The 13040-nt window shown below is 40.8% G+C and overlaps 1 protein-coding gene across 6 annotated transcripts in view; it reads left to right on the top strand.

Moving 5' to 3' along the window:
- slc4a2a (solute carrier family 4 member 2a) overlaps positions 1–12162 on the top strand; it is a 38201-nt gene extending 26039 nt beyond the window's left edge. For all 6 annotated transcript variants that reach the window (XM_063219246.1, XM_063219250.1, XM_063219249.1 and 3 more), the window contains 12 exons: positions 93–277; positions 884–1097; positions 4498–4701; positions 5507–5655; positions 5907–6101; positions 6216–6437; positions 6527–6616; positions 7037–7203; positions 7764–8017; positions 8258–8427; positions 8700–8873; positions 9265–12162. In XM_063219246.1, coding sequence (XP_063075316.1) covers positions 93–277; positions 884–1097; positions 4498–4701; positions 5507–5655; positions 5907–6101; positions 6216–6437; positions 6527–6616; positions 7037–7203; positions 7764–8017; positions 8258–8427; positions 8700–8873; positions 9265–9345 — 2105 coding nt within the window. In that variant the 3' untranslated portion in view covers positions 9346–12162. The remainder of the gene's footprint in view (positions 1–92; positions 278–883; positions 1098–4497; positions 4702–5506; positions 5656–5906; positions 6102–6215; positions 6438–6526; positions 6617–7036; positions 7204–7763; positions 8018–8257; positions 8428–8699; positions 8874–9264) is intronic.
- The last annotated feature ends 878 nt before the right edge of the window (positions 12163–13040 follow it).

Genomic DNA, 13040 nt, shown 5'->3' with positions numbered 1-13040 from the left:
TAACAACATTGATGTCGTAGATAACAACTGATAATGAAACATTGTTTAAAGATGACATTGAGACTTCCTGACACCTCTGATGCATAATGTAGGGAGCGTGGATTTCCTGGAGCAGCCCTCCATGGCATTTGTGCGTCTGCAGGAGGCTGTGCTCTTAGAGGCCGTGCTGGAGGTCCCCATCCCCGTACGCTTCCTCTTCGTGCTGCTCGGGCCGCCCAGCGCCAACATGGACTACCACCAGATCGGACGCTCCATCTCCACGCTCATGTCGGACAAGGTGGGTGGTGCACATGGGTCTTTTCTTAACCCCTTAAGAAACGGCCCCTCTTGTAAATCAGCTGTTTCCAGAATGGCAGTGACCAAGTCATAATGTATTACTAAAGGCCCTGTGCACTGTCATAGTGGTATAGTACTATGGTAGTAACGTTTTTTCTTTCAGTGACTATTACGATGTTCCAGTGGTGGAACGGTGTGTGTTATGGGGCTACCTGTTCTGACTCCATTTAGCAGTTTAAAAACAGGACCGTGGTCCATGTCTGACAATGGGCACTCTCTACTGTTTCAAAGAACTGGAAATATTCTATTTTACCTTGACAGAATGTAATGGCAATATTATCTACTATTTAGTAGAAAAGAAGAAGACTTAGGCCGAAACTTCTGTCTGTCATGCTAACCCCCTAGAGTAAAATACAAGAATTACACCTGAGAGTGCGGCTTTTCTACTAAATATGAACTTTGCTGTTTGCTCGTTCCCAAAGACCTTGTAAAAAACAGTCGGGAGTTGAGCGCACTCTCTGAAAAAAGACAATATCAACTACTATTCAGTCTGAAGTCTGAGAGTGTGGACACATCATAACAACAACTGTCTATAATTCCCTCAAAGCATTTCCACGAGGCAGCGTACCTGGCGGATGAGCGGCAGGACCTGTTGAATGCCATCAACAGCTTCCTGGACTGCAGCATCGTGCTGCCCCCCCTGGAGGTGGACGGGGACGAGCTGCTGCACTCGGTGGCGCGCTTCCAGAAGGAGATGCTCCGCAAGAGGCAGGAGCAGGAGGGCAAGCTGCTGGCCAAGGAGTTCAAGAGCCCTGATGAAGGTAATACTCTCTCTTTTAACTAGGGCTGGGTTCAAGAGATCGAATCGTGATCCAATATCGATTCACGTTCGAAAAGGGCAATATCGATTCACAACTTTCTGGATCGATCTTTTGAAGATCATTATAGGCGCTATTTTCTCAACCACATCCTGTAGCTCCCTTCCACAGTTTCCCACTTATTTATCACATACCAAAGTATTTCATGTTTGTGTGGGCATCAAAGGCTTATATATTTAGGTTTTTATAACCGGTCTTAGAATGTCAGTGGCAGAGATAATCCGTGGTTTGATGATAACCTGGCAAACCATATCAGGCAGAGGGATAAGGCTTGGTCTCTGGCCAAGCGACAAGGCGATCCTGTATCCTGGAATAATTATAGGGCACTACGAAATAAGTGTACAAAGTTAGTTAAAGCTGCCAAAAGCAACCATTATATGCAATTGATAAACGAAAATTTAAATGACCCCTGTAAATTCTGGAAGTTGATTAAGTCCACAGAGGGAGCTGTTGAAATACCCACACTGCCTGAAGTATTAAATACATCTCAAGGTGAGGTTAAAGGGAAGGATAATATTATAAATGCATTTAATGAACATTTTAATATGGCGGCAGAGAAAGTTACATCTCACCTTCCGGTGTCAGGTAACCTTACTCTGCCTCAAAAAGAAATCTCATCCTGTTTTAATTTCGCAGCTATTACACCCTTCCAAGTGTATCAAGCACTGTCAAAATTAGATGTAAGAAAATCCACTGGTGCAGACAAAATTGAGCCCCTTTTTTTGAAGGCAGCAGCAAGTGTGATTGCCAGTCCTATAGCCTCAATATTTAATCTTAGCCTCACAAGTGGTGAAATTCCAAGGTCATGGAAATCAGCAATGGTTCTCCCGCTACTAAAAGGAGGTGACCCCTCATTGCCTGACAATTATCGGCCCATTTCTAGATTATCAGTAACTGCTAAAATATTTGAGTCTTTAGTGAATGAACAGGTTAAACATTATTTGACTGCAAATGAAATTTTATCATCTACACAATCAGGATTCAGACAATATCACAGCACTATCACCGCCACTACTTTAGTTTCCAATGACATAATCTCTGCCCTAGATAACAAGAGGTCCTGTGCAGCTCTTTTTGTTGATCTTTCTAAGGCATTTGACTGTGTAAATCATGACCTTCTGCTGCAACGACTACAACATATTGGTTTTAGTGACATGACACGGAAGTGGTTTTTGAATTATTTATCTGGGAGAACCCAATGTGTAGCTGTTGACAATAGTAATTCTGCTCTGGTAGGGGTCAAAATGGGTGTGCCTCAAGGGTCAATTTTGGGGCCTATTTTGTTTACTATTTATATAAATGACCTCTGTGTTGGTCTTGATTCAGCAAAGGTGCATCTGTATGCTGACGACACTGTTCTGTATACATCTGCCCCTTCTGTAAATACTGCAGTTGAGACTCTTCAAACTGCTTTTAGTGTTTTGCAGACGTCTTTGCTAAGTCTGCGTTTGGTCCTAAATGCAAAGAAAACAAAGTACATGGTTTTCACGCGTACCCGCTCATCATTATCTAATGTTGACGTGTCCACTACTGATGGTACCTTGCTAGAAAGGGTTAAAACATACAAGTACTTAGGGATTTGGCTTGATGAAAAGTTGAACTTTGAATCACATATTGACCATCTTCTTAAAAAGCTTAGACCAAAACTGGGTTTTTATTTCCGTTTGAAAAAATGTTTTCCTTTTGCTGCTAGGCTAAGATTGGTCCAGAGTACATTTTTACCCATCTTAGATTATGGTGACATATTATACATGCATGCGTCCACCTCTCTTCTAAAGAAGCTAGATGTAGTTTACCATGCGGCACTACGTTTTATTACAAACGCAAACATGAAAACACATCACTGCGCATTGTATGAAATGGTAACATGGACTTCACTATCACTTAGGAGGAAAAGCCATTTCCTCATTTTTATTGTGAAGGCATTGGTGGGTAAACTCCCATCATATATCAATTGTCTGGTGTCACGCCAAACCAGTTCCTATGGCACTAGGTCAGGAAATAAAATTATTTTAAATATTCCTACAGTGCGTACTGAATTAGGTAAGACTTCTTTTAGTTCATATGCCCCACATGTTTGGAATAACCTCCAAAACACATTAAACTTGGCATCTGTGCCCTCTGTAGAGAGTTTTAAAAATCTTTTAAAAACAACTTTAATAGAGGAGTGTCACTGCTTTTAAACTCAGTTTTACAGAGGTTTTGTGTGTGTGTGTGTTTTTATGTCAGATTTTATTAGTTTGTTAGTTCTTACTGTTTAGTGCTTGATGTTCTTACTTGTTAGTCTTGTCCAGTGTCTATTTTGTTTGCCCCTATGTCTGATATGTCTTTTATCCTTACGTGTGCTTTAAAAAAAAAAAAAAAAAATCTGTTTTTTTATGTCATAATATACATGTGCCTCCACTGTCTTAATGCCGTCTTGGCCAGGACTCCCTGGAAGAAGAGGTTTCTACCTCAATGGGACCTTCCTGGTGAAATAAAGGTCAAATAAAAATAAATAAGAATTCTAGGCATAAATGGGTTAAAGTGACAGCCCAGCAATACATAAGATCGATATCGAATCAAATCAAATCGGATCGTGGATCGAAGCCTTCTCGATCGGAATCGAATCGATCCAGGAAATTAGGATCGATCCCCAGCCCTACTTTTAACCCATTTTAGCCTAAGCCCTTTTTGGGCAAAGCTGCCCTCTCCCTATCAAACCTAAATATCTCAGCCTCCGAAGCACATAAGAACATGAGATAAGTTGCATTTAAAAGCTAGAACCTTCATTTTGTACTAGAATGTGTTCATTCGGCTCTAACATACCCAGCTCATAAGCAGCATAAACAGCTCAAATCGCAAGAACCTGAATGCAGCATATATGTCGCTCCAGGACACAATGGGTTAACCCATTGATTCTGGATGTTGCGTTGCGCAACATTGGTCTGGTGCCTAGAGCTGCATGACGCAACATTCAGGCTCATGAGATATTTTGTTTTTTATAGGCTGAGGGCAACTTTTCTTAAAAAGGGCTTAGGCATTCAGCAGCCTTTTTTGCAGGTGCTTTAGGCATCAATGTGTTTAACACTCAAGCGTATGAGCGCGCACACACACACACACACACACACACACACACACACACACACACACACACACAGGAACATACCCACGCATTTGGTTGTTCATGTTCATGAAATAAAGCTGTTCAGCTGTCCACTGTTCATGAAATAAAGCTTGATAGTGTGTTTTTAAGCTGCTCACATTTTTAGAGTATGACTGGCATGTACCAGATAGTTAAGATGAGTACAAAATACAAAGTATATGTAACCGGTATTCATTTTCTGCCCGTCTGTATTCCCAGCTCTCGTCCCACTCTACAAGCCTGGAGATGACCCGTTACAGAGGACGGGTCGCCTGTTTGGGGGTGTGATTCGGGATGTGCAGCGGCGCTACCCCAAGTACATCAGTGACTTCAAAGATGCTCTCAATCCCCAGTGTATGGCTGCCATCATCTTCATCTACTTTGCTGCTTTGTCTCCCGCCATTACATTTGGAGGACTTCTGGGTAAGACTTGAAGATGGGGATGTATAGGAGAGGCATGTGATAGGAAGAACTAATTAAGGTTGCACTCTTACTAGGGCTGCACAATATATCGAAAATGTATCGTTATCGCGATATCACAGCTTGCAATACACGTATCGCAAAAGTTGGTTAAATTACAATACCTAGTTTTTAAATTTTAATAACAGCAAATTTGGTAAAAAGGTTAAAAAAAGGTATTAAAAAGGTTGACATTTTAAGTTGATGCTGTACAGCAGCCATGTTTTTTTCCTAATAAAACATTGCTCTCAGTCGTTTTATACATGATAAAGTGTAGAATGGCAAGTTGAGAGGGGAAAATATATGTATTAAATATCGTGAGTAATATAGATATCACGGTATACAGTCATGTTAGCATGTACCGCATATTTTCCTAATATCGTGCAGTGATGTGTGAATGTATGTAACTATGCATGTTTTCCCCCTACACATGCATGGACCATCTCCCCTTAGCGCAGCACTTTGGCTCTCTGTAATGTCATAGCAATGTTGTTATGATGTAGTTAGGCATTTTCAGCAAGTGAATAGGGTCGCCGGCGACCCCTGCTGCAGTAAGAGGCTACGTTGTCATACAAAGCATTTATTGAACATTGCGAATAGAGTTTGATGAGGCATTTTTCTTGGGTTTCTATGGGTTATGTTGGATTACTGTATTCGTGTACTGAAAATGGTTTGGAAATGTCTTCTTGGTTTTCCTCATGATATTTGTCTTTGCAGTTATAACACTTCTCTTGTCTTTGCAGTTATAACACTCCTTCCAACCCTGCAGGTGAAAAGACAGGGGGTCTGATGGGCGTGTCTGAGCTCATCATCGCCACGGCGATGCATGGGGTGGTGTTCTGTCTGCTGAGTGCCCAGCCGCTGCTGATAGTAGGGTTCTCTGGCCCCCTGCTGGTGTTTGAGGAGGCCTTCTACTCAGTGAGTTACGCCGTCATAAGCCAACTCTGACTGCTTTGTTGTATGGATAAAATTATTTTACACATTGATTATGACATTTTGAAATTGCATCCTTGTTGGATTATGATAATGCGTTAGTGATTTTTTTTTTGGTGGGTATCGTGTTCAGATGAAAGCCCTTAAAATACTGTAATAGTAACCATTTTTTTAATCTTTGCTGATGACAATGTTTTCCTCTACTTGTGTCTCCTTCTATTCATATTCCCTCCCAGTTCTGTAAAGAAAACCAAATGGAGTACCTCACAGGGAGAGTCTGGATTGGGTTCTGGCTCATAATCATTGTGGTTCTAATGGTGGCCTTCGAAGGCAGTTTCCTGGTCCGCTTTGTATCGCGCTTCACCCAGGAGATCTTCGCCTTCCTCATCTCACTCATCTTCATCTACGAGACCTTCTCAAAGCTCATTAAGGCAAAAACAAAAAATCTCAACAAAACGTTACTTTCGTCTTCAAGAAAGGATTCAATCTCAGAAAGAAATTCTTTCATCATCTGAACTAATCTTATTACTGTATTCCCTTCACAGATATTCCAAGATCACCCCCTAAAACGCTGCTACACTAACAGTTCTGCAGAGAACACTACATCACTACACAACATCAGTACCATCAACATCATCACATCTAGCCCGACGAAAGTACTGGATGAGCCCAACACCGCCCTCATGTCTTTTGTCCTTATGACTGGCACTTTCTTCATAGCCTTCTACTTGCGCAAGTTCAAGAACAGTGCCTTCTTTCCGGGCAGGGTAAGGACAAGCTGTGTGTGTAATACTGGTACAATTTAAACAGGCCTCTGCCTGTGTGGACTCTTTCCCTTATTAGAACTGTGATTCAGCTCCGCAGGGTCATTGGAGATTTTGGGGTTCCAATATCCATCCTGATCATGGTCCTCGTGGACTACAGCGTAGATGACACCTACACACAGGTGAGGGATTCCGGACCTCTTTTGTAACCATAACCATACATGCTTTTGTTTTTGAATATGGTGCTCATGGGTCTATGTGTCTTTTACTATTTTATTATTTAGTTTTAATCTTAGGAATGAGAGACTTGCCTTCTTGTGTTACATGTTACAACACTTTTTGCAATGTTTTGTTGTTTTGTCTAGTGTTTTGGTAGTGTTGTTCTTTGTCTTTTGTGTTTTTCTTTTGTAACTTTTAACTTGCTGCCTCTTGGCCAGGACTCCCTGGAAGAAGAGTCATTGTGACTCAACGGGACCTTTCCTGGTTAAATAAAGGATAAATGAAATAAAATGAAAATACTTTTTTCACTTGAAGTTTCTGATGGCATGTCAGCAGTGGAGAAGGAGGGCTAACCGCCTTCTCCTTGTTTGTTGTCCGTGCAGAAGCTGAGCGTGCCCAGTGGCTTCTCTGTGACCAGTCCGGCAAAGCGCGGCTGGGTGATCAACCCTTTGGGCTCGGACGGTCAGTTCCCCATCTGGATGATGGCGGCAAGCATCCTGCCCGCTCTGCTGGTCTTCATCCTCATCTTCATGGAGACTCAGATTACCACGTGGGTTTTTAAGAAACTGATGGATTGAGAGGACTTTTTAGTTTGGTATTCTGGCTAAAGCAAGGCATCATCTTGATCGTCCTGCCATACTAATATTAGGGATACAAATTATCGATTAATTCATTTATCGTTAGTTGATTGACCTTATTGATCGACTTACGATTAATTGATAAGCGGCCTTTCTCCCCCCAAAATCTCAACGTTTCCCGGAAAAAAACCCTAGATTAAATCTAAAAATGTACATTTTAAAAATCGAAATAAAATACTACATTTAAATGAATTCTATTTAAATGCTTTAATCCAAAGGTGATTTAAATATTCCCATTATTCACACCCCTCTTCACACACACTCTTCACATGCCCATTTCACCTGAGTCTCTTGTCAGTTGAATTGGCGATTGATTATGATTGTTTTGTTTTTTATTCAATTAATGCAATAATCAATTAAAGTCGATTAATCTAGTAATTGTTTGCATCCCTAACTAATATACAATACACATAGTACATCAATTGACTTTAATGTTATCATCTCTCTTTGTTTCTCTATCTCTCTAATTCAGGCTGATAGTTTGCAAGAAGGAGCGGAAGCTGGTTAAGGGTTCCGGGTTTCACGTGGACCTGTTGATCATCGTGGCCCTGGGTGGAGTGCTGTCTATATTCGGCCTGCCATGGTTGGCTGCCGCCACCGTGCGCTCTGTCACCCATACCAACGCACTCACGGTCATGAGCAAGGCGGTCGCCCCGGGCGACAAGCCGCGCATACAGGAAGTGAAGGAGCAGCGGGTGACTGGATTCTTTGTAGCGTTGTTTGTGGGTAAGCTGACGGTCATTGATGTAGGCAGGCAGGTACCCCATAATGACTGGTGTGACCCTGATAACCTATCCTTTCCATTGCTATAAGAGGCCATGGTTGTGGCAGACAATGGTCTTAAAAAGTAGTTCACTGAAGGGCTGTTAAGACTTTGCAGTGATTTAACAGCTGAGTTATGTGTACAAAATGATAACTCATAATCATTGCGTAATTAAAATAAATTCTCCCCTGTCCTCCCTCCAGGCCTTTCCATCGTCATTGGAGATCTCTTGCGTCAGATTCCCTTAGCTGTGCTGTTTGGCATATTCCTGTATATGGGTGTGATGTCACTCAATGGGATCCAGCTGACAGAACGGATGCTACTGCTGCTGATGCCCCCAAAGTATCACCCCGACCACACCTACGTGCGAAAGGTCAGTATGCCTCAGAGCTGTGGCAGAATGTAAACTTGTATAGCATTTGTAAATAATTATAGTACCCATATCTCACATTGTTCCTGTTGACTTGAACTTCCTCCTTGTAAGCTGCTTTAGATAAAAGTGCCTGCTGGAGCATACCTATTTGCACACACAAATCAGACTCATGCATGGAACACAGGACGCACTAAGATCTCAGCTTCAAGACCTAAATGTTTTCCATGACCGATTACCAGCCACTCTTTCCTCCCCCTTCTTCTCAACCCCAGGTGAAAACGCTACGCATGCACCTGTTCACCGGGGTCCAAATGGTGTGTTTGATCTTGCTGTGGGCCGTCATGTCAACTGCTGCTTCTCTCGCCTTCCCATTCGTCCTGATCCTGACTGTGCCAGTGAAGATGTTCCTCCTGCCACGGATATTTACCCCACGAGAGATGCAATGTGTACGTAATGCCTCACTGTAGATTATTACTGGCGCCATAAAGAGTGTGGGATACCGGTTATACTACTTACACATGCTTAGTTTTAATATTACACCATGCACTTTACATACTAATACCACCTGACTCATCTGAAAATGCTTCAGAACAAGAAATACTTTATAGAAAAGTGAGAATGTCTAAAAATGTCAATGTTGGGTCCATAAACTGTAATAACCTATTATTGTGGATTATTGCAATTGAATATTTGAATTATTAGTACATTGTAAAAAATACTGCTCTAAATGACGTTAACAATCCTGACATATTTTAACCTTCTTCTAGAAAATCTCAAGTAGACTATACAAGCTGTCGCGCTTCCTCAGTCTAAACACCCATTGTCCTTTGGTTACAGCTGGATGCAGACGATGCAGAGCCCACATTTGATGAGAAGGAGGGGCAGGACGAGTACACGGAGATGCACATGCCCGTGTGAAAGCGCTCACATTGGCCTAAAGACCTGGTCACCTAACACTGATTCACTGATGTCAAACCCACTGGCAGGGACCATCATTTCAAGTAACCAAACATGGATAGATTCAACTGTGTAATCGGACCTACTAAGCTCCTTTGAATTGACTAAGAGAATTCAGTCCAACACCTAGATGGTCATTTCTACCTGTGGGACCATTGCTGACTGCTGTGTGTTGGTTAATGTATACCTTCTTCCTTGTGGAAGCTGTATGTGAAATTGTTCATGTCTGCATTTGTAGTTACACAGACAATGTATGCTTTTTAGTGTTAAACACTGTTGCCATTCTGACAGATTTTTAGAGTGCTGCATAAGCATATTGCAAAGGGTGTTATTGGTCTGGCCACATTTGAAGGTCCTGACATGGAAATATAGCACTTTACGCACAGGGTCAGTAGCTAGCTAGCGTCACTTTATTCAGCAGTACAGTTTACCATATTACAATTTGAGGAAATACATCTCTATGTTTTGTGCAGCTGAAGATGTTCGGTTCACCTCATCACAACAATATCAGTACAACATTCATGATGTGTTCTTGTAAGCATTAATGTTCTTCGATTGTAAATGAACAATACCAAAGCATCTTTCTGTGATCCCAGTGTAATTTTCACAGAGTATTCTGTTACATAATGCTGAACTGCTAAGACATTCTACTTACAATTTCAGGTCTGCGGTAAGCCACTGACCTTTCATAAATACAAACAAAAGTACATCATATACAATGAATTACAAATGATAATAGTCACTTCGGGTGAAGGTGTTTGTGCTTATTTGAGGCATATAATGTATTAATGTGACAGCTTGTCATACAGTTAAATGTTAGTCATTGACTACAGCTTTGCTTACATCACTTGGCTAAGATGCCATATATGCAATTTCTTTCTTGTGCTTTTGTAATACTGGCAATGCCATTAAAACATAGTTTTGATTTGGGGTTTCTTTAAATATCAGTGAGGGATGAAGGTGGGTATGTCAGAATGGATGAAAAAAAGATACTTCACAGTTAACTGCTTTGAAAAACAATTCCACATACTGTCTAGCAGTGCACTGTGGGTTAACCATTTAATTTGTTTTGATAAGCATATTAGTAATTCCCAGTTATTGGATGGAGTGATATGATCTGGGAATTTATATTACACAAGACTTCACAGTATGGAATCAAGACAAACTGACCCTGAAAACGAACACTGAGGCGGTGCAGCACGTGGTTCTGTTGTTATAGTGTACACCCACTTTTTGTTGTTCTTTCTGCGGCACATCACTGTATAGCAGAGGTCTAATAAATTACCGTAGATGTGAATTCATGATGTTAGTACAGCAATAGATATTGCATAGTTGTTACACCAGTTATTCTACAGTATCTAATGAGGGGGTTACACTTTTCTTTAACTTCTACTTTATACAACTCTGGCGTGCGTTTCTCAAAACCGTAGTTGTTAGCCAGTCTTGCCAGTTACCAACTTGGGTAGTTGTCAATGGGAAATTGCATTGCAAACAACAAAGTAGCTAACGTAGTTAGCAACTATGGCTCCAAGAAATGCAACTCTGCTGCTTCATAACACACTGGTGTCTGGATGGCCTCCTGAAGGCTCAATCATCAGCACTGGAAACATCTGAAGACTGTGGCTTGATGAGCATCCTTAGAAGGGAATATCTCTTTCAAGCGGTCAAGCTTGTTGGGGGAAAAAAACCTTGACTACAGAGACCTTTGGTGGTATATACTGTATCTCTGCAGTGGGATGTTATCAATGCATTTCGCAGACAAACAATTGTAACCACTTTATTTCATGTCTGACTAGATACAGACCTGTAGCTACTGGCTGCATGTTGTGCAATGGTGGCCATTGAGGTCCAGACAGGTCCTCGCATCCACCATAGGCCATGGACTTTGCATTTTGGTGCATTTAAAAAAAAAAAAATCAACAACACAGAAATGGCAACCAGTGTTCAGTTTCAGAGAAACCCAGTGCCCACCAATTCATGGTTGAACACTGCCGATATGTTGTGAGGCTTGAGCAAAACACTCAAATAGAACAAATCAGTAAATCCACAATCTCTGTAGATGTCTTCCTTCCTGTGGTTAGAAATGCATTGTGGGGGTGGGGGCATTGCATTGAACAACACTATTTTCCTTGTTTGTAATTTGGTTTTAAAATAGAATTTAGAAAAAATATATATTTTTATTGTTGTTACAATTTCAGGTTTCTCGGCTCAGTGATCTCACAGACATCTTGTACTTGTCAAAATGGTGAAAACCTAAAATCTGACAAAATACGTGTGAGCTCATTTTGTTTTTATTCATGCTATGCATTTCCTAATGTAAAGACCTAATGCAGGGATGTAGAATGAAAGAGAAAAACTATTTTAGGATCTCCACATATTAATTTTTATTTTATTAGGTGTTGGGTTATCGGTAATGCTCAAGTCACAAACTAGACTTACATTCCTACTCTTTTAACAAGACAATCATTTCCTATTTTATTGTGAGTTACTCAATTATATTTTATTTACATCAAGGCCTTAAGCTGAAATATTTTTATATATTCATTAATAAATGTATAAAGAAAAATATAACTACCCGTCTCCCTCCTGCTTTATGGGCTGAAGCTTTTATTTTGCTGTTTTTATTTTATGGTTGGTCTAATGAGGTCATAGCACAGTATGCCTACATCTAGGCTATATTAGTGCATAACATGGGCCAATTGATATTCATGGAAATGACTGGTTGTGGGTACTGCTACTGTGTTTAATCTGTTTTATATTAAAATGAGATGCCACATACTGCTGCGTCATGTCCTGTTCCTGCTCTGCAATGCTTGCATCTATCCATCAATAGTCTCCATATTCTTTGTATCCATGATAACTGATGTCTCAGTTGGAACCTCAAATCTAGGAAAATGTATGACAGCAAACATGTCCACTAGAGGGACACATTTTATTTATTAAATTGGGCCTTGTGAATATGTTCTCAAAAGTAATTTCGATATGAATAATTGGTATGAAGATTCAAATTCAATTTACTTATATTTCTATTATTTTGTCTTCACGTGTAGTATTGAAGCCTAATTGTTTGTACACAAAGTGGAAAGAGGACTACTGGCTCATGCGTGGTGTGATTGGAAGCTGCAAGGCTCTGTCTCCTCCTTTCCTTGTCCCATAGGTCCGCTTCCTCAAAATAATGGTGACGTTGAACTTTGTCTGTGTTGGGGTAATCCAGAGATATTTGTGACAGTACCAAACCGTTTTAGATTAGAATATCCTCTGGATGTCGTAGGTGAATTATGACATTTTGCAGAGATAGACCTACTGGACTGGAGGAGAAACGCACAATGATCCATGCATTGTTTTTAGCCTCAAATAAATTAACTAGATTAGGTTGAATGAATTATTGTGTAGATTAATAGGCATAACCTGTCCAGTCTAGGCTAGGGCCTATAGATGTGGCGATGCGATTAAACAACAAACAACGTTCTATTCGGATTAATTTTGGTATTACTCAGGGCAGGGACACGAGACATGGGCGCCGGAATTAATCGTTTTAAGGCTTAGATCAAGATCCGCAAACATTCATGTTCAAGTGGAGGTCGAATCAGTTCCACACAGTAGGCCTACAATTATAAGACAACAGAGAGGCTGCATCAATGCGACTCAAATATTTA

The sequence above is a fragment of the Engraulis encrasicolus genome, chromosome 16 (assembly GCF_034702125.1).
Source record: "Engraulis encrasicolus isolate BLACKSEA-1 chromosome 16, IST_EnEncr_1.0, whole genome shotgun sequence".
NCBI lineage: Eukaryota > Metazoa > Chordata > Actinopteri > Clupeiformes > Engraulidae > Engraulis > Engraulis encrasicolus.
Note: the sequence above shows the minus strand (reverse complement) of the source record. Positions and strands in the feature narration are given on the sequence as shown.